Source organism: Zonotrichia leucophrys, chromosome 4 (genome assembly GCF_028769735.1).
Source record: "Zonotrichia leucophrys gambelii isolate GWCS_2022_RI chromosome 4, RI_Zleu_2.0, whole genome shotgun sequence".
Lineage (NCBI taxonomy): Eukaryota > Metazoa > Chordata > Aves > Passeriformes > Passerellidae > Zonotrichia > Zonotrichia leucophrys.
This window is the reverse complement of record NC_088173.1, coordinates 2,021,047-2,042,419: the sequence shown is the minus strand read 5'-3', so window position 1 is coordinate 2,042,419 and position 21,373 is coordinate 2,021,047. Positions and strand designations below refer to the sequence as shown.

Genomic DNA, 21,373 nt, shown 5'->3' with positions numbered 1-21,373 from the left:
AGGAACTCCAGCAACCAGCATTCTCTTTTAATGTTGCAATAGCCTTTGTGAAGGTTAGGGCTTGTTTTTCCAAAATGCTTTTCCAAGTAAAGCCAATTAATTTAATTGCAACATCTATGACTTCCTGAATATCATCTGCCTTCTAGTTGTATGTTCTCTTCTAGCTGCTTCTACATGAATTCCAGTGTGACTAGAGCTGCTGAAATTGTTTTTAGCTGCTCTGTAATGACATCTTCATCCTTGATAGGAGGAGAAGGAAAAACGTCATTAAAAGAAGTTAGAAATTTTGAACTAACTTTAGAACTACAAGCAGACTCAAGAGGGTAAAACAGAGAAAGGAAAAACATATCAGGGTAAGTTCAATCTAATGAGGAGGGCTGAGAAGCATAAGAAAAATATTTTAAGGTAGTTACTATTTTAATTATTATATACAGGAGAAAGTTAATTAATCTTGAGAGAAGCTTTGTAATATTAGAATATCAAATTTTTAATTCCCTAAACTCACATTTAATTTTTGAATGGCACATTTTCAGCAGTACTCCCATGGTTAGGGTGTGGCTGTCATTTTCTTGGAAAAATAAATCAGCACGAATGTTAGCACAGTGCAAATTAATGTAAATTAAAGCACAACATAACCAGTGAAGCCTAAAACAGACAGCTTGTGAAGCCACAGCTGGAGCACCTTTCCATATTAGCCCTGTAATAAAACTCTTTAATAACTTTCCATGGGACAGACTTTCCTGTTTTCTGTGCTGCTCTGGTGGCCCTTTCACATCACTGGCCTTCAGCAGAGGTGCAAAACTCCACGCAAAAGGCTGTCCAGGCCTGAATTTCAGTGCACATCAGCCAGTCCAAGAACCAGCTGTGCTGGGATAGTGCCCAGCAGGAGCTTGTATGAAGTGGTTGTTCAAAGGCAGGGAAGGTGGTAACTCAAGGGTTAAATGCTTTTTTCCCTTGTTTTAGATATCCAGTGATCTAATCCTTCAAATGGTTTTTATCACTGTCATTTCTGTGCATATCTCTCCAGGAGAGATATGTGTGAGTAAAACCACATTAGAAGTGATTCTTTGATATCTCCAAGATTACATGCCCATGTCATCAACCTGAGAGGTTGAATTACCCCCTTCCTGGGAACTGGATCCTGTAGGAGGAAGGTACAGGTGAGGGATAGTAATGACCATCCTGGAATTACAACACAGGAATGGGAACCCTGAGGAATAGATTTGGAGGTGGCTGTGCTCCAAGGCTTACTCCATATCTGAAGCCTGCTCAACATAATCACTTCAGCCCATGCAATTTTAAAGTGAGCTCAAATGCTCTCCATCTAGATGTTCTAGTAGTGTTTGGTACTTGATATTTTAGTACTTAAAGTAGAGTAAAAGGACTATAAGCTCTCCCACTTTGGGGTCTGTAATTGTGGCCATCTCAAGCACTCCCACTGTTAGGGAAAAAAACCCTCCTTGACTTCAAGGAGGTATTTCATAAGATGGAAACTATTGCAACATTTTCTTGCTGCTAGGTGAAGTATTTCATGTTCAGAACAGCTGCCTAATGTTCCACAATGTGCATGAATTTAGGTGGTGCTCAGATGTCCACTATGTAAATTCTACCTCAAAGTATATTTTAAGAATAATTTAAACACAAAGATTAATTTATGTCTTTGTTCTTTAGGTTAGAAGACGTTCAGATTAGTAATTCTGCTAAACAATATTGTTACTTATTTGAGGCAAACAAGCCAAAAGAGTCTTAAGTTTCAAAGACCCAGCCTGTTAAGTTTCCACTTGAAGTTAGCTTTGATCTCTAGCTTCTATCTGAAGCCACTTAAGATTGATTTGTCCCAAATGACTTGCACACACATGCTCAGCTGCTGGTTTCCTGTTGTGTGGATCCCTGCGTGGAACAGGCTGACCAGCAGATGTCCCCAAATTCTACATAATCACACTTTCAGCTCCTGAAATCTTCAGTGCCCTTTTACATGTTCCAAAGGATGAAGCCACTTGAGGCCACAAATACTCTTGCTACTTACTCACCTTCTTGTGAAAACTGAAGTTCTGAGGTGGGGAAAGCTTGACTGCTGACACAAAGCACCTCTATTGTCATAGAAAAATTGTTTGGATATTGGTTCACTTTTTATGACATGCTGCCATTGATTGTCCCTTGTTTTATTTTCAAAAGCACTCTATTTTTTTTTCCTAAAACAGCAATCCCCATCCAAATATGACCTGTAACACTTTTATCTGGAGTCACAGGAGGCAAGACTTTTTCCACATTAGTATCAATGACTTTTACTTGGATATTCCAAAATTCATGAACTACATTCTTTTTGCACATCAAATGCTGTTTTTACAATTCCCCACAAACTATTTGAAAGCTAAGGAGTTTGTAGGAGGTTGTAGACACAAAGGCTGCTTTGTGGTGAAGGAACGAGGAGAGGCAGATTAGTAAGAAATACAGGAGACATACTGAGCCATGCATTGTGGCTGTGTCTTTCCTCTCTACAAACACCAGAAACTCACCTGATTTGTTATAAAACAGACTAGACTAGTATGCAGGGGCAAGAGCAAGAAAGACTATAAATGATTGCAGATTTGTTTAGAACATGAAGATTTGCTTCTTAGGAGTACTGAAAATTAATTCCTCTAACTCCACTATTAGAAGAACATGGGTATGAACAAAAGCATCAGAACCCACCCCCATGAAATTAAAGACAACTGCACAAAATGAGGTGGACTGGCATAGAAAGTTTATCCATTTCAGAAATCTATACATTTAGATACAAAAAGGAAATTACACAAAAATTTACACATCTGCAACTCTTGCATTACACAGGTAAAGAGTGTGTTAGGGTTTAAATGGATGTTTACAATTTAAAAATCTTCTGAGTATAAGTTGAGCAAACAATCAAATATCTGAAGAGGGCCCCAAAGAGAGCATACTATAAATAACATTGTAATGACACAATGCAGTCAATTGTTCTCAACAGAGAAAATCTTACTCTGTAGACAGGTGTGAATATTGCAAGAAACTTGAACTTACTCTGATATACATAAAAATATTTGCCAAAGAAGTGTTTTTAAATTCTGTCTTGGCTGAGCCTTCTTTAGAGACATCAATGTCAGGATAGTGCATCACAGGGATACTAATTTAAAATAAAAGGAATAAAACTTAAAAATATCCAGCATTCAAGAGAACCTAAATTTTAAGTACTTCACATTCTTTACACACATAAGCCCTATTACGGTGGGAACAGGGATCAAAAGACTGATACTGTGTATGTCTGTGTTTCTTGAAAAAGATGGAGGCAGAATTTCCTGCCTGTATATGATTCTTATATTCCATCTGATTAGTAAGAAAAATTCCCTAGGGACTAAATCCTGGTTTATTGTTTTCATAAAAAGCAAATTCTTGTTTTTTTTTTTTTTTATGATTTTAAAGTTGTGACCATCTAATGGTAACAAGATTAAAATGAGCATGAATAAACTTTTAAAGGGTAACAGAAAAAGAAGTTTATGAATACAAATTCAGACTGATAAAAACTAGATGCCTTCTCTTGTTTCAGGAGTGGCAGATTTGTTTTACTATTATTACAAGTACTAGAGTATGAGACCATTATGACATTATTTTTGAATGAATGGAATTACTTAAGAGGTTACTAAATTTATTCCTGAATTTTAATATGGAGGAGAAATTGAGTAATTTTGGCATAAATATCAGACCCTTGGATTTAGGATACCTGTTCCAAAAATATTAGGGAATAAATGTTAAAAGCACCCTGGTAATGTCTATCACTGACAATAGATTAAAGGATACATGTCCCAAAAATATTAGGGAATAAATGTTAAAAGCACCCTGGTAATGTCTATCACTGACAATAGATTAAAGACAGATTTTGTTTTGCATGCAACTACAAACTGAGTAGAAATTTTAATAAAAAAAGAAGTCTTGGTAGCAGACTAGGGTAGTGTGTTTTGCCCTAGAATAGAAAAGAATGCAGCTGGCTGACAGCAAAGTGTGACCACAAAGATTTTTGGATTGATAGTAGCATCACAATCATGGTTTCAGGTGTTTTTTTGTGCTTTCTTTTAAAGAAACTTTGACTATGGCAACATGAGATCAAACTGTTAATTGGAATTTGGAGCATTCAAATGGCTCCCTAGCCTTCCCCCAAAATCTGAAGTAGCCCTTTCTCTTTTCCCTTTAAAAATACCAGTGGCAGGAACCCTTCCAGTTCAGAACCAGACAATGGAGCTCCCATGAAAGCCAAATCAATATTGTCCCACACTTCTCTGAAGTGCATGGCATGAAGCAGTATGTGTATGCCACACCCATATCAGCCAGACAGTACCTGATAGTGATTACTGTACTCAGAAGGTACAAGGGTATAAGAGGTGGCTTAAAAAAAAGCCTAATTTCCTCATCATCTTTACCTATAGTAAATAAAATAATTTGCACAGAAATCTTCATTATGTACACATCAGCTATACAAGTAATACAAAATATCTCAGTTGAGCACCAATGCTGACTTTAGGAGTGGTACCTCCAAGTCAGAGTATTAGTATTCCCTGTCACAAATAAATTCTGACATAATTTCAGAAGTGTCCATTTTCTAGATCAGCTGTGTTCAGATCACTTCTCTGTTCATGTTCATCTTCAACATTCCAAGGAGATTAGTAATAGCAGCAGTTTTATAAAAGGTGTGGGTATCCTGGACAGCTTTCACAGCACAATCAGTTCAGATCTTTGTAAAGAAAAAGACCATAAAATCCACTGATCTGGATTCTAAGGTTTTACCAGAAGTTCATTAAATGGAATTTATATACCAGTTTATGAGAGAATAATAAAAGGTGGACACAGACCCAGTTTGTGTGTGCAAACAGCGGGATGTCCAACAGGCAGAGTCCTGCCCTCAGGGGCAGCAGGGTGTCACTGAGCCATGGCTGTCCTGTCACCTTGGCTTGGAGTAACCATAAGGACACCTGAGAATCAGGCTGTCATGACTGGGTAAGACATGAGTGCTGTAGTATTCCACCAAACTTCCCATGTTCAAAAACAGGATGTCTGAATCCAGGTAAAACTTGCCATCCTGTTTGTAGAAAAAACAAATGTAACCATTGACAGTAGTGTTTCTAGCTCATTGTCTAAAGGAAAAAGGGCCATAACATCATCATCAGAACTAAGTTCCTTCAAATACACTATTCCTTTGCAAACTAGTCAGTCACACAAATAAGTCCAAATTAAACTCAGGAATTTACTAGGATTTGACTGGGGCTGAAATTTATGATGATATATGATACAGCAATTAAAAAGCCCAGATCTGAGTACTTGAACTTCTATCCTAGATCAGATATTTGTAAATCAGCTGATTTTTACTGTCAGAGGTGGGAACAAATTTAGACTTGACTTGTTATTCTGATATTTACCTATATGCATCCCCCCCTTTTAATACACGCTGACATATATAATCTAAAGATGCAAGTGTAGTGCAGCTACTGACCTTTTCAAAGATTCTGTAGTTTCTCACTTTTCCTGCAGGTTCATCCCATACAACCAATACCTTGAAGAAGAAAAATGCAATGTATTCAGTCTATGCCACCAAGCTCTTCTAAGTCAAGGTATTATTAAGGAATTAATTAAAATTAAGCTCAAAAAGTTTTTTTACAATCACTGACACTATGATAGGGATTCTCTCATATTTGCTTGCTTTAAGAAAAGACTACATGTAAATTGTTGAGTACTTTTAACATATATAAAATGCAGTATATCTCAATCAAGAAGTTTTTTGGGGGTTAGACTCAGAAATTGCAATTTACCTTTCCAGGCTTAGTAGATGAGTTCCTAATACAGTACAATCCATTTTGTGGTTGTCCTTGTGGGCTACTAGCTTTAAATATCCTAAAAAGAATAAACAATGACATATATTACAATTATTCATGTATGTGACATTATTAACACTCAGGAAATCAAATACCTACAGTCTTAAAATTCTCAATACAAATATCTGGTCTGGGTGTAATAATTCATAATAGATCATAGGTGAAACAAAGTCACTGTTCTAGCACCTGAACCAGCAGTGCAGCACAGATCATCTGGCTCTCTGGTCCATCCAGCATCCTGGCAAAACAGCCTCCTCCAGATGGAGCCAAATCACATTGCATTCTCATCTGTCAATTGATATATCAGCACTGAACTAATTTATCTAGAAAGTGATTTGCATATTAAACACTTCAGTGCATGCTTTAAACACCAAGTTATCAGAATTATCTTTGGATTACAGTTCAGTACAGGTTTTTGTAGGACTTCTAAGGAACTATTTTAAAATCACATTTTACCTTTCAACTTCAAAGGATTCAGAGGTATTAAGAAATATTGAAACAGGCAGCCCAACCTGTAAAAAATATAAAGAAAATAAATCACCATTAAGTCAATGACAACTCAAATCCCTAGCAACTTGTTATGCAAATAAGCTACAGCCATAATCTAAAATTTTTAACAGTGATTTAATCTTTACTTTTCACTTCTTTCTCCCTTATCCAATCTTAAACTCTGTAACTTATCAAGGCATTCACTAAAGCTCAAAAAGAAATGAAAAAAATACACAACTCTATGTTTTCAGCAAACAACTCTTGTCCTGAAATAATGCACTTTAAATGTTCCCTAAGATATACATAACCAAGGAAAAAAATATTCTTTTAGAATGGATCATCTGCTTCATCTTACTTTTTCATAATCATCATCAGAGTCATCATCAGGTTGGCTTGGCTTGGAGGGTAGTGCTGGTTTTTCAAATGAAAAACTTCTAAAACTCTGTCCATCTGGTGGTGATCTCCTGGCAGAAACAGAATGAAAACTGAAGGATATCTCATCAGGAAAGCAGAACAAATTTACACTAAACACTGAAGGAATAGCAAAACTAGAACTGAAGCTTCAGTTTAACCTCCAAATAATATAATCCTAGAATGGTTTAGGATGGAAAGGACCTTAAAGACCATCTTATTTCACCCCTCATGCCATGGACAGGGACACCTTTCACTAGACTAGGCTGATTGGAGCTCCATCCCACGTGGCCCTTTCAGGGATGGGGCATCCACAGTTTGTGTCAATCTGCCAATGCCTCACCACCCTCCCAGTAAATAATTTATTCCCAATATCTAATCTGAACCTACACCTCCCCTCTTTCAGTTTAAAGACATTCCCCCTTGTCCTAGCACTCCATGCCCATGTCAAAAGTCCTTCTCCAGCTCTTTTGTAACTCTTCTAGGTACTGGAAGATGTTCTAAGAGTCTCCCCAGAGCCTTCTCTTCTCCAGGCTGAACTATCCCAACTCTGCCAGCGTGTCCTCTTAAGAGAGGTGCTCCAGCCCTCAGATCAGCTCAGTGGCCTCCTCTGGACCAGTTTCAACAGTTTCTTTCTTGTTTTGGGGGCCCCAGAGCTGAAGGCAGTACTTGCAGATTAATTTAGATAATCACAAATTAATTTGGGTAAGGAGAGACCTCTAGAGATCATTTAGTCCAAGCTCCTGCACAGAGCCTGGTCCAACCAGATCAGCTGATTCACTGCAGATTTTCAAATTACAGGCAAAAAAAGCACAACACGGAGAGGGATGGTGCAGGGAAGAGACACAGATGTTGGTATGAATCTGAATATGTCTAAACTTGTTAACTAATAAGTGACTGAAAAACAATAGTGCATTGTGTTTTCATACTTACTGTAACTGGGGACCTAAAGATTTCTCTGTTCTGGGCTTGACTGCAGGGGGCTGGTGGCTTGGCACAGGTGGCTTTGGGAGCACAGGTGGCACAAACAGTCCAGGTTTACCATGTTCCCTTGGCACTTTGGGCTCTGCTAGCTTTTCAGCAAGCTGTGACAACTTGGGTTTGTTGGCTGGCAGAGGAGGAGGAGTCCGTGGGGAAAGGTTTAAGGTTTTCAGCTTCTCACACGCTTCTGGAGGAGCAAGGGCTGGGGCTGGAGGCGCAGGCTCTGGGGGCAGCGGGTGACACTCTTTGCCGCTTGCAGGCTTTTTGAACACAGGTAAAGGGGGCACAGGGGGTGGCTCTAGTTTGATTTCAGGTAAGCTCCTCTTAGGAGGGGGTGGTGGTACTGGTGCACTTGGTTTGCCAGAGTAGGAATGTGCCCTTGCTTCGGAGTAGGGAGATTTCCTGACGTGAGGAATGGGCGGAGGCGGGTACGCAGGGGGCAGCACCATGTCTGCAGAAAGAAAAATAAAAAATGTGACACACTGAGGGGGAATACAGTATGTCATCAAAGGAGACTGCTCAAATCAATTTTCTATGTCATCTAAGGTATTTCACTGGCATAGGGTCTGACAGTACTCAACAGGCTGGATAAGCATTTAACTTTCAGCAGAATTCTGAAAGTTCTAGGTAATAAACTCCTGCTATTTTTCTTCAGGCATGATGGCCTACGATGGCTTAGCAAAGACTTCACTTTGTATTGTTTTTTCCTTAAAAACATTATTGCTGCTCCAGACTGATGACCACATACAGGTCATTCCAGGCAGGAGGCTCCAAGAAAACACCCCTAAAGAAATTACATGCTTTCTGTAAATGGTTACTGCTGTTATTACAAACTCCTGACCCTAAATACCTCTCAAGATTAGATACCTCTGCATTACTTCAGTTATTCTACCAGCTGGAATAGTAATGACTAATACAAGATAATAACCTGGCATTCCACATGAATATTGCCTTCACTGGGGGCCTTTCATGGGGAATCAAAGAAATCACTTACCATCTTTCACTATGTCAGAAGTATCTGGCTGCAAATAAGACTCATCCTCTTCCTCCTGGTCATAATCTGCAGATAAAAATCAGTGTGTCAGACTCTGAAAAATACTCTTGGAAGCTAGGAAACCTAAGAAAGAGTATATCAAGTACTTAGGGCTCCTCAAAACAGATATTTTTCGGGTATTTTTTTCTGAAGAGGTGAAAAAAATTAATAGTTTGGATCCATCTCTCTGCTCTCTAGGCGTTTCCTTAATTTTTCATGTCAATTAAAAAAGCCATCTCTTATAACAGAGGCAAATCAAGTACACTGCACATTAAATTTTTTTTTCAACTTACAGGGTGAAAAAATTATTTTTTGGTGACCCTTTCCAGTGTTCCAGCCTTCCTGAGAGAAGTTCAAATAAGTTGCAGAGACACAACCACATGGATGCATGGACAAAAGTACTTGGAAAAAAACCCCAAAACTCACAGAATTTAACCCTACCACAGAAAAACATAGGATTTTGCAATATGGAAGATTAAACAAGCTTAGTGATCCACAAAACAAATTTAATTATTTTGCCTTGCTCTGGCAACAACAACAACAAACAATAGGCACCACAACAAACTGCTTAAGTGGTTTCCATGTTGCCTTTAACTGTAAATCAGAATAACCAAGCCACAAAAAACATGTTACTTCTAGGCAGTTATCTCTGATCATTGACTATAAGGGGAGCCTGAAGGACAACATGCAGAGGAATGCCCTAAAAATAGGCAATACTATCTGATAAAAATCAGTTATTCTAATTTTCCTAATTTAAACTCCTACCAGGCCTCTTATCATCATTTATCTTGTATACAAGCCTCCTCTCCCATAACATCAGAAGGACTAAACTGCAACCCCACATGAAATGCTGATAAGTCTGCTCTGCTCTGCTTGCAGCAATGGAACAGGATTTCCTACAAGACCCATTCCTGCAGAATAATCAGGAATTTCCTTTCAGGAAATGAGAGGACTTGCTCCCATCAACATTGCCCTTGGAAATCTGAAAGGACAGAGGGGGAAAGGCAAAGGAAAGGATCCCTGCTGAACCTCAAGGCAAGGTATCTAATGTTGGTTTTCACAAACATTTTTCTTGACTAGGAACTGAGCTGCTGAAATATGCTGTGAATGCCTGCCTGACAAGCTTTCTGTCTCACTTTTAATCAACCTCCTTAAAGGATCTGCAATTCTTTATTTGTATCAACAGTTAATGGCACAGAATATCTGTTGCTGATTTAAAACTACAGAGACACTCCTTGTAAAAAAACACTAGTTACAAATTGGATCAGCTTACTTAAGCTATGGGAATAATTCCTGCAGAATTCAGAAGAAATAAATCAGCAACAAAGAAGCCTTATTTATCAGTGTCTGAATTTGTCACCTTCATTATCTGCTGAATGATGGGAATACTTGATGTCAATGGGACGTTCTACTGAGCCATAGAAACTGTCAGCATCAGAACCGGAGTCACTGCAAGAGAAAAGACAGAGTTACTTCTGTTTAGCAGGACTGCAGCACTGGAAAGGAATGCTGGAAAAGCAGAAGCAATCTGTTTCTATTTCCCAATTAACAGTCAGATATGTTGTTGCTGTCTTTTGAAAGATTTCATTTCTATTACACAAAGCTGACATTGAAAGTGCTCTTTGTTTAAAGATTTGAGTTTTTCTTCATGTTCTTTAAAGTATAAATTGGGAAGGGATTTTCCTCTTGGGTCTTACTGTGCCTGTTCTTATTTAACAGAAAGTTAGTTACTTGTAGGTGCAAAAAGCCTAAAACACCACTGTAAAGAGCTAATGCAAAAGGGATAAAAAAGCCAATAAAGAATAAAGGTTTATACCTAAATTCCGTTATTATTTCTTTCTTCTCATGGTAGTGACCAATTTCCCTTCTCAAGGATAGCATCCAATTCTAAACAAAAATGGAAATACAACATTCAACACATCAATTTTTAAATCATTAAATGCAGATCTATCTTATCTTGTCCTCTGTAAGATCAGAGTAACTGTGCAGGGAACATACATTGAAATAATATTTATCCATTGCTTTTTTATTGAAAAGCCTCAGCAGTCAAATGTTTTGACTATCTAAAATGCTGTAGAAACCTACTAAAGTACTAAATTTTCAGTTTGCAAATTTCAGGCTGTTATTCCTAAAGCCAGATATATATTCAGAGTATGTTTATGAGTGATAAATTCTGAAAACTGTTCAGTGAAATCTCTCAAAGTCTTACGCATTATTACTTTTTCCTTGATGAAAAATAAATATGGAATATTTATGAAATATGGAGAAACCCATACTATCTAGTATGTCACAGCCATTCCCTAAATTACAAGTTAAATTAACATTAAGTTAATGATTAAAACTTCAGACACAATTTTCAGAGGAGCTCAAGAACCAGGTATACAAATTTCAGCTGCATTTCCAGTTCATTTAGATTTTAGGGCAGTCCAGGATTCTCTTTTTGCTTCAAAGAAAATGCTGTTGCAAAAGAAGAAAGTTACCTTTCTTTCATCTTCAGAAGAAGCTGAAAAAAACCACGTCCTGTGCTTCTTGCTTATGTGAACCAACTTGAAAGGAAACACGTTGCTTGATGTTGTCTCCTCAGCTGCCCGCATCACCCTGAGAAACAGAGCAACCAATACAGAAACACCTTCATCTAGAGTTAATGCTGCTATGCAGGGCATAAACACTGACAGAAAAGCAGTTTCATTGACCAGTTTTGCCTTGTGGCAAATATCCCCAAGCCCAGAAAATCACCACAGAAATCCCCATTTGTGCATTTGCAGTACTTCTCCATTATAGTGGTAGAAGGGACAATGCAAAAGGAAGAGCACTTGTTAATCCCCCAGCCAGACCTTTATAAAGAGCTGCTTTGGCCTGTTCAAGAGTTAATGAATCACACTCATTCACAAGCACCACACACTGCAAGAGGTACTCAGGGTGCTTGTGGCCCTTATTTCAAGAAGTCACTATTTCAGAAGGGAAATCAAAACATTTCCCATGAAAATAAGGAAAAACTAATAATAGAAGCAAACTTCATTTTTACATGTTTCCCTTATAAACACTTTCTTGCACATTTTTTATTAGTTTAAAGTAAGCATAACTTAACCACTTTCTTTTTCGTGTGTAACGAATTTCTTCATTTGGGGTTCCTAGGGGGAAGAAAAATCTAAAAACCCCTTATGCAACTACTCAATCTAACAATGCTTTCTGTTCAATTTCTTTTTCAATAATATTTCTCTGTGCCTTATATTAATCAAGACCTGGTCCCTATTCCAACCAAGGCTGCTAGAATGAAGATACATAAAAAGGAATGAACAATCTCTAGCATTTACAGATTCCATGGTATTGTTCACATTCATGTGAATAGCAGAAATTGGTATCATGACAAAATTACAGTGTGGATTTCTCCTACAAATTACCCTTGAATTTTTAACTAGCTACAATGTTAACAAGTGCATTCCCTTAAAAATGTGCCATTGTCATGCTCTGTTAGAAAAGCTCTCAATCTAAGAAAAGGCAATTCCTTGTTTCAGAACTCTGAGAATATTATACATCAAAAGGTACACATATACAATTACCATAAAATTGCAGTGGTTAGGATCAACACAATGATATTTCTCTACACTCCCTCTTTCTCACTAAACCTTTCTTAGCACCAATTTCAACAGCAATTCCCTAAAGTTAGGCTGGACTTTTACTAGTAGGCCTTGTACTTTTGCTGCATTCAGATTCTGACAGTATTGGCTAACTTGAAAGCCACATAGTCCTGTCTTCAACTTGCAAAGTAAATATAAAGATTAAAAATGTGTAGTGAAATGAGTCAGATACTTTGCACATGCATTCTCTTATTTAGCACTCTGTAGCTGATACAGTTTCAACACTAAGTACAGTTGCTGAATTAGTAACTCCATAAATTTTCTCTTCTGATTCCTTTCTGGTCTCTACAGAACAAAGAAGGTCTGTCTGAAAGAATCTATCTGCATGTGCAGTCTGCATTAATCAGTAACAGGAGCAAGGCCATTGCAATTCAAACAACTTTACTGGTTAAATGACAGAAAAAGAAGGCTATCCACTCACCAAGCAGAGGAAATGTCATATATACAATCTGCAAGGAATAAATTTCTTGAAATCTGAGATCAATGCTTAACCCAAACAACAGATGTAGCTGTGTTTAACTTCATAAGAAATGAAACCCATAGCCCCTAGCATTAAGTAAAAGGAGCTTGGGTGTTTAACAACTTCCTTGGCACTTACCTGTTGTAACCTTTCAAAGAAAATGCACCCTGGGGAGATGCAGATGTGCTGCTCTTAAAATAGTAAATACATCCCTCGTGGATAATCACAAATCTCAGTGGCCCTGAAAGGATAAAAAGTGATGAAAATATAAATGCAAGGGCAGCAGAACAACTAGAACCTCTTAGCATGTGTAGAACTATTGTTTAAGACCTGAGAAATCATATGAATCACTGTAAATGTGCACAAACAAGTTAAGTGACAGCTCACTGATGATCAGCCACACAGTGAAGCTGTCCATTTGCAGAGTTTCAGCACTAAGGGTAATATTTGATTCCCTCACACGAGAGACAGCTGATCTGAAAGCCTCAAAAGAAGCCTCAGAGACTGCAGGCCTGACCTGCACCTCTGCTCCTTTATTAGTGGAATAAGCAATAGCAGCAAGGCAGCCACAGGGTACAAACACGTATTTACATCCATCCCCAAACCATTATCTCCCTCTCTTCTTTCACCTCAAGTGCATAATCTTGCCAATAAAATGGTATCCTGTTTTCTTCTTTTGAAAGAGGCCAATACTGCTTCCTTTAACAAAGGCAGTAATCTTTGTCCTTAACTGTATAAGCATCATTTCAGTATAAACAGGGATACCAAATTAATAGCATATATATAAACCCAAAATATGAACTTTTCCCCATGTAAATAAACACTGATTTCAGAAGAAATTACTGTTATTAAGTACAGCCCAATGTTGGCAGTGAGAAAATTTCCATTTCACAACAGCAGTGGGAGATGGGAATATTTTTTCCAGTACAGAATAACCAACTGGAAAAAAAAAAAAGCTGAGTACGAGTTTCTTTCAGAAAAGATACATATCCTGGGAATCTGTTTGTCTTGAAAGTCTTACTTGTGAAGGACTCGACAAGAGAACTAAACAAGCAAAATAAAATCAACCACAACATATATTATCTATAATTTAAAGTTGCAAAGCAATTAAAGGAAAATCTTTCAATAGGAGTCTTTCATATATATATTCCAGTAAAATTGTATTCCAATACAAAGTGGAAAAACAGCTTCAACAGTCTGCTAACACAAAATCTGTTACTGGGCCCAGAGGCAAGCATTTAGAACATTTAATTTAGTTAATACCTCATTCAACTTACACTTGAGGATCTGCAGCTGGGTGCCTCCTTTTTTATGAAGATACCCTGACTTGGTGACTCCTCCAGGCATTGTCAGAAGGTTTTGTGCTCCAATTGCCTTCATTGGAACTGGCCAGACCTGCTCCTGCGAGGCCATCGTTCTGCAATTTAGAATAATTAAAAACAGTTTAAAACTCGGATTTACTTTAAGGAATGAGTACTGAGAAGCAAAGCTTGTTTCCTTAAACAAGCTTTCCAAACAACTAATGTGGTTCAGCACTCAAGAATGTAACACAGACAGATTCACAGGGTGTTCAAAGATTCCAGGAACTTTGTAATGTATAAAAAAACGTGGTGCAAAAAGCCCCGATTTATTTTTATACAGCTCTCAAAAGTGATTGACAGTTGTTGAAACAAAGAAAAAGTGCTTAGTAAACGTTGCTTAAGTGGTTATGTTTTAAAAATACTCCAGATAACACTGCAAGGCTTAATCAGGCAGGTGACTGGAAATAAAATTGGTTTCTTCTCCCAAGTGCCACATGACACACGTATATACAGAAAATGTCATTTTCTGTGCAACAAGGGAATCAAGTCAAGGTTTAGTAAGTGCAGCATCCAATACTACTTACTCCAGATATTTACATGTTTTATTCTTTAACTCTTAATTCTTTAACTAAAAGGATTGGTATATAATCTCATACTGCATGTTACATGTGACAGCATACTGTGCAAATGAAGGTACTCTCAGATTCCTGCAGGCTTCCATTTGATTTATATATCAGTTATTTATGTAATGCTCCACCAAGCATCTCTGCAGTTAGCACTCTTTCTGCTGTCATCTTAAACCAAATAGATTCGTTTCTGAGGTAGAAACTTATTCTGATATATCACGATGAGCCCTTTCTTTCTTCAACTACTAACAGAACCAGGCTAAAAATCCTACTGTGTCATGGGGAAAAGAAATCACATGTGGATAGAATGGGAATTTTGACCTAGACATAAAAGGATCTGTTACCATCAGGTGTAGGTAAAGGTGAAAGGCAAACTAATGAAGTTCCAGTTAATTATGAATGATGGTTTAGAACTGAAAAACTTTCAGAGCATGACTGAAATTAAATGGATCTTCTTCGTTTCTCCTTTTCCCAAAAGGGATAGTAAGGGATGTAAATTGTGAGGTTCAGCATAGAACCCAAGAGCCTCAGCACAACACCCTAGCCAAGCACTTGCCCCTCCAACCTAAAACTGCTTTTTCCATTCTCAAAAGAATAAGGAAGTGTTTCAGATTTGTTGAGGTGCAACAGCAAAGTGTGTATCCATTGTATGGGTTAGGGAAAACAGAAATGCAAGCGAATGGATCTTGCATTTAGGATCAGTTTAGGATTTAGATCTGTTTGCTGTTTGGTGATGATGTATGTGTGGAAAAGGGGAGTAATTCCTAGCAATTTCTACTAGGAAAGTTTAAACTAAATTAAATTCTCTAGGCAGTCGAGAAGATTTAATCACATAAATTAGGTTTTGGTCTCCAGTGTTATGAAGCAGATACAGCCAGAGAAGAAGGGATCCAAGGCCCTAAAAGGCTCCCATAGCAGACATGTCAAGACACTGTGGTATCCCAATCTTCCCCCTGAGCCTCCCTGCTCACCAAAAAGTAAGTTGCTTTTGTTCTACTCAGCTATATCCTTCCTTCTGCTGTTTCCTCCCTGTTCTTATTAAATGACTGAGATCTTTCCAAGCTGAGTTATTTCCTCCTCCTCCTCAACAAAATTTCTAGCAACAGCAATGTGTCCAAAAAGGAGCTACTCATGTATTTTAAGCTTTTAAGAATAAAAATCAAAAAATAGTAGCAGAAGCTAACATTCCCCCTGCCCCCCTAAATCCTTCAAATTATTTCTCCACATCTTGCAGAAAAGTTGAAGTGAGGGAAAAGGAGAGTGTTACCCAGCTGGCTGCTGACGCCAAACCACATGAGCACTGCTAAGAGTGATTTCCTTGAAATGAGGATTGCAAAGGCAACTGGGCTTATTCTTTTAAGAATACACACAACAGCGTTTAACCATTAGAACTTAATTTAAGTTACTTCAGTCTGTTTCTAGTTACATTCAGAAAATAGACTAAGTAAAAATGAAACCTTTTCATTTAGATGATTATATTCTGATGCTACTTTTCCAACATTAGTCTCAATGCCACCCAAGAGTTTCATGTTCATCTTAGGTCCTCCAATCCTCTGTATCTTTACTACAAAGAACAAAAGAAAGGACTGAAGCACCCAGTGCATGGTATGAAACTCTTTCAGTGTTCTGTATGTAGGCTGAAACCCTATCAGAAGCGGCAGAGTTCCATGTCTCAGAGAAGTTATCCAAAACAACCAGTGAGTTGAAATTTCTAGGAAGCCAAAGTCAAACACTATTGGCAATAAGTATATGGCACCTTAGGTAAATACAGAAAGCAGAAATATTTGTCCTGGTCATGTTTGCCTTCTATAGGGGAGTGCACCAGTCAGACTACTCACTAAAGCATGTCTGGATGGGCATTATCTCCTCTACCTTAAAAAACAGATCTTAAGGCAGACAGGAAAGAAAACTATGGAAACGGAGAAAAAAAAAATTAATCCGTTTCTACAGTGTTCAGACTATGGGATTTACCTGACAGGAAAGGACAGCTGAGTATCAGGTTCTGCTTCCCCTTTTCACAAAAAATTCTTATTTTTGGCTACTTACTATAAAACAGTCCTGAAAACAGAGACCAAAGCGTGGAACTTCCTCAGCCCAGCTAAGTGAATAAAAGAAGTGAGTAAAAGGAGACACAGCTGAAATCCATGACATCAAGTACAGATTACATGAACTAAAGAGCCCACCAAATGCACCAGGCTTTTCAACAGATTTAGAGGCAGCTAAGCCTATTATCTGGATTTCAGTGTGGCTTATAACACTCCTCATCATATCTGTACACTCCTCAAGCACTTTCATTTGCAGGAACATGGTGGACACTTAGGGAAGACTTCAATATTCTGAGATGAAATCTTTCACTTATGCTGCTAAAATGCATTTAAGTACTTTGACTCTAGACCTAATTTGATTTTTCTTCTTTTCTTGACTGCAGAAAACAGTTCTGTAAGGACAGATGTTGCTATTTTGCATCACACAGCTGGGAGAAAGCTGTCAACACAAATCTAACTTCAGAATCTTTATTGTAGGGGTGGAAGAGAAGGAAAAAATGGAAGCTCAAAGATTTTTGTGGTCTTAGATCTATAGTATGGTGGCCTTTAGCTCGCTGAATGGTTCCTTCAACTCTTGGTATTCCTGTTGTAACTTATTTAACAGATTACATCAAGAACAGATGGATGCTGCATTACCAGGTAGGTGCCACAGCAGTCACTGAAGTCACTGTTAACTTTGGCATTACTGAGAACAGAGGGACATTTCCCACTTGTTTCTTATGCAGTCACATTCTTACATTACAAGCCAAAGCCCCAGTTACAGATTTTCACCTCTGGTGCATTGGAGAGCCTCTTCCACAGGGCTGACAACCAAATTAACAGAAAGGGCTCACTCAGTGCAGCCAAAGCTCCTTCTGACACTGATCCTCTGTCACAAACAGAAGGCAACATCCCCCATGCATTGTCTGGTAAAAGATTCTAGTAATAGCTACACACTTTATTTCTCTTCTCACTCACCAAGGAACTAGAGGCATACTTTTAAATTTTTTAATCAGTTTTTCCACCAAGTCCCAAACCCACTGCATGTGGCTATTGAATTAATCTTCTCCCCCTCTGAACAAGAAGAGGATGGCAGCAGTCAGGGAAAGGTCTTGCATCACTTTGTTTCTCAGGTGATCCCTGTGACAATTCCATGCCTGGGAGGGAGATGAAAGGCTCTGCAGTGAAGCAGGAGAGCGCAGAACAGCAGTTTCTAGGATGTGCTTCATCGTTCAAGGGTGCTTTTGGTAAGACAGAATGGTGCAATCAACACTCTGGAGCATGATACAGAGCTTATATAATCACTATTGTAACTGCTTCTTATATACAAACTGGTCCACCAGACTGAAAACCAAACCAAATTGCAGTGTATTGCTCATGTGTCAGTAAAGTCAGCCCAAGTCTATCACATCAGTATACTTTTCTCAAACACTATCACAATGAGCCAGTTTTTATTTCAAAGTACCCTGAAAGTTAAACAGCATGAATAAAAGTGAATTCACACACTTCATCTCATAACCAAGACAGGGCCACTCAGATGCAGAAGTGTTTTCTGAATCATAGTACTGCTACCAAGCTGAAACTCTGAATGGATAGCAGACTTCTGTTATTGTGTTTTAGATAAATGTATACATCTGTGAAGCAATTTTAATCTATCCCTCGCTCAGTGGGTAGAGAACAGCCAGAGTGAAGGCTAGGGCATAACTTCATAGGCTGAAAGTCCCTCCATGAGTAAAAGTAAAATTCTGCCAGGTTAAAAATCTGGATTACATTGTAGAAGAACACTTACCCCTCTTGGCCCTAAGAGCTATTGGCATTCATCCCAATTAGAGCAAATACAAGTTGATTCAATTAAGGATTGCATCCTGGAAGAGCCCTCAGCTCTTGCTTAACTTCAGCAGAATATATGGCAGATGTGACCATCTCCACATCTTGCAGTATATAGGCAAAAAAATATTACCCTCTTCTCTGAGACTACAGCTGCCAACAGTTGTTTTAAAAGTTCCCACTTGTTATAATAATATTTGTGATCTGGCCCTGGTGGTCATGCTGGAAAAAACCAAAAAAACAGCCTCCAAAGTTGCAGTACAGAAAGCAAACCTGATCTGAATTTGTAACAACGCTCTCTATGCCAACTACATCTGAAAACTTTTTCAGCTGTAATCTCATAACCTCTAGTCCTTAAGTTTTATGTGGAAGTAAAGCCCAGCTAAGCCAGATGCTAGTTTACTTCAGAATAAATAACTTCCCAATAACATGACATACATAATACATAACTTACAGAAATTAATATATTCTTTAAATCATGCAGAGGGTGACTGAAGTATCCAGGCTTTACCAAAAATGAGGCAGCATTACACACTGCAGAACATGAAAAGTTTCCCCCATATGCTCTCAGCAATTCTGAGTTGGAATGATTTCTCTGATTCAAGCATTTAAACATTTATCATCTGTTCTTAAAACTGCTTTCTGCAGAATTATCAGGTCTCTTGTCTATTTATTAACCATTCTCCAATACTTCTGAAATACTTTTCCATATCTCTCCTACTTTTTTTGGTTACACATTCCATTTCTTAATACTTCTAACAGCCCCTTTCACAATACTCTCTCAGCAAGATTAATAGCACAGTACAAACACTGAAGTAAAAAAAATATTTTAAGACAAAGGGAACGGTGAAATAAGCCTGAGATACACTGTGTAGCTAAATTTACTCTCTTTAACTTGCTTCAACTTGCTTTTCTTTTCTGACAAGTTTTCAACCAACACCCAACTAATCTCTTCCCACTCCAATTCTTTATCATTTAATCTTCTGCATGAGTTAAAGTGTTTTAGTTCAGCTTCAAGTATTTTAGCTCAGATACCATATTCTACTCTTAGTTTCAGTCTGCTGTCGGCCTGAAGGAGACAAGATGACAGGAACACAAGCCACAAAAGCACTAACCTGGAGCCCTTGTCCGACCGACACATGGTTTTTCGGCAGCCGGTTCCACCGAGCGATTGTTTCCTTTGGGATGACAAAGCCATCAACAACTTCTGACCCCTCTCAGGCATGGCAGGAACATCCCTGCGCTTCTCCCACCTCTGGGGGCTCCCAGCTTGGAAGCCACAGCTGTAGCTGCCGTCTGCCCAAGGCACAGAAGGGAAAGCAGCCCTGGCCCAAGCGCGGGTGCATCTGCAGCGCTCTGTGGCCAAAAGTGACGCCGAGGCAATGACTTGTTTCCTTTGTCACTTCCTGTTCCCCCGCTGTCAGTGGCAGCGCTCTCTTTGTCAGATTTCCCAGCTTCCCAGAGAGGTTATAAATCAATTCCCACACAGCTCAAACGCCTGGCAGGCATCGAGCTACAGAGCAGAGGGGATTTTCCAGCGCTCGCTTTCTTCCCACTCACCTTTCAATCAACCACTTTCCTATGGGAGAAAAAGAAAGTTGTCCTTTTTTCTCTCGGTGTGCTCCAGCTCCCACACTGGCAGAGACTGCTCAGAAACGCTGCCTGTGCTCCTGAAGAGCCTGCGCCTCAGGTGCTTGCACTGCCCCACAGAACTGTAAGTATTTAATCTGTTTTCTCCCCCACAGCTGGAGCTTGGCTTTCCTTCTTCAACCCTAGACAATAAAATAGCCATCCTGAAAAATTCTGCAGCATAGACATGCTTTAGAGCAAGTCTTGCCTGTACAGTTAATGCTACACAAACCACAAGAGACAAAATTCAAATTCAAGAGTGAACAATTGCTTACAAGTATTACCAACTGATAATGAAAAAATGTCATTGTTTTACACTTATTTTCATCTGGAGTTCTTAAAAGGGCTCAAGAAGAACCCTTGTCTTCTTGTCCAAATTTAAAAACATTCTAGGTTCAAAAATTTGAACAAGACAAAATCAACTAGCAAATTTCAGAGTGATGGATGAAACATACATAATTATGTCAGGCAAGGATTACTTCACATATTTTTGGGGAAGCGGACATGAATCGGTATCCCAAAAGAGAAGGAAGAAGCTCCATAAAACATCTCTTTTTGTAAATGACTCAACAGTCAAAGCAGAAAAGAAAGTAATATTTCAGATACTGCTCACAGCTGTATGGGTTAGAAAAACAGCTCTCACCACAGGGCATCCATTTGCACCCCTTCCATTGCCAGGCTCTATGGGAAGGAAAACTGAACCTTAAATCCACACACCTGTTGCGAGCCAAAAGGATTCACATATCAGAATACAAGATCCCTCTTCAATAAGGATCAATACCCAGTTGTCTCAGTGGCTTGACAGATTTGTCACACAAAGTAATTATAGAGGACTAAGCTCAGTGGTTTGTGAATTAAATTCACTTACTTTATTTGTTACAGTATCAGTTGCCCATTTAAGGCACCCTGCCCTAAATCTGTCTTTCCTCCCTCAGTTCTGTTATCTAAGCATACTCTGCTAAATCTGCATTAGCATCTTTGCAAGCTGTTTCTCTAACTTAGAAAAAAAATAGATTTAGAATGACAGCAGCTGAGCATATGCAACACTGGAAAAAACCCTTCAGTTCCTCTTTCCCTTTTC

At 38.6% G+C, this 21,373-nt stretch overlaps 1 protein-coding gene across 5 annotated transcripts in view; it reads right to left on the bottom strand.

The window, feature by feature from the left end:
* Positions 1-2,727: 2,727 nt before the first annotated feature.
* Positions 2,728-21,373, bottom strand: part of SH3BP2 (SH3 domain binding protein 2) — a 36,681-nt gene continuing 18,035 nt past the window's right edge. Inside the window, exons 2-16 of one of the 5 annotated variants that reach the window (XR_010439813.1) lie at positions 20,224-20,435; positions 19,779-19,841; positions 14,163-14,302; positions 13,024-13,126; positions 11,268-11,385; positions 10,604-10,674; positions 10,148-10,236; positions 8,749-8,814; positions 7,707-8,205; positions 6,718-6,826; positions 6,330-6,385; positions 5,811-5,892; positions 5,495-5,554; positions 3,811-5,083; positions 2,728-3,733 (exon numbers count right to left, since the gene is read on the bottom strand). Coding sequence is in view for 1 of the 5 variants with exons in the window: in XM_064710213.1 (XP_064566283.1) it covers positions 4,946-5,083; positions 5,495-5,554; positions 5,811-5,892; positions 6,330-6,385; positions 6,718-6,826; positions 7,707-8,205; positions 8,749-8,814; positions 10,148-10,236; positions 10,604-10,674; positions 11,268-11,385; positions 13,024-13,126; positions 14,163-14,302; positions 19,779-19,888 (1,641 nt within the window). In the remaining 4 variants the exon portion in view is untranslated. Of the gene's footprint in view, positions 5,084-5,494; positions 5,555-5,810; positions 5,893-6,329; positions 6,386-6,717; positions 6,827-7,706; positions 8,206-8,748; positions 8,815-10,147; positions 10,237-10,603; positions 10,675-11,267; positions 11,386-13,023; positions 13,127-14,162; positions 14,303-19,778; positions 19,909-20,223; positions 20,436-21,373 lie in introns of those variants that run through there. The other 4 variants (XR_010439815.1, XR_010439812.1, XR_010439814.1 and 1 more) reach the window with 4 other exon arrangements.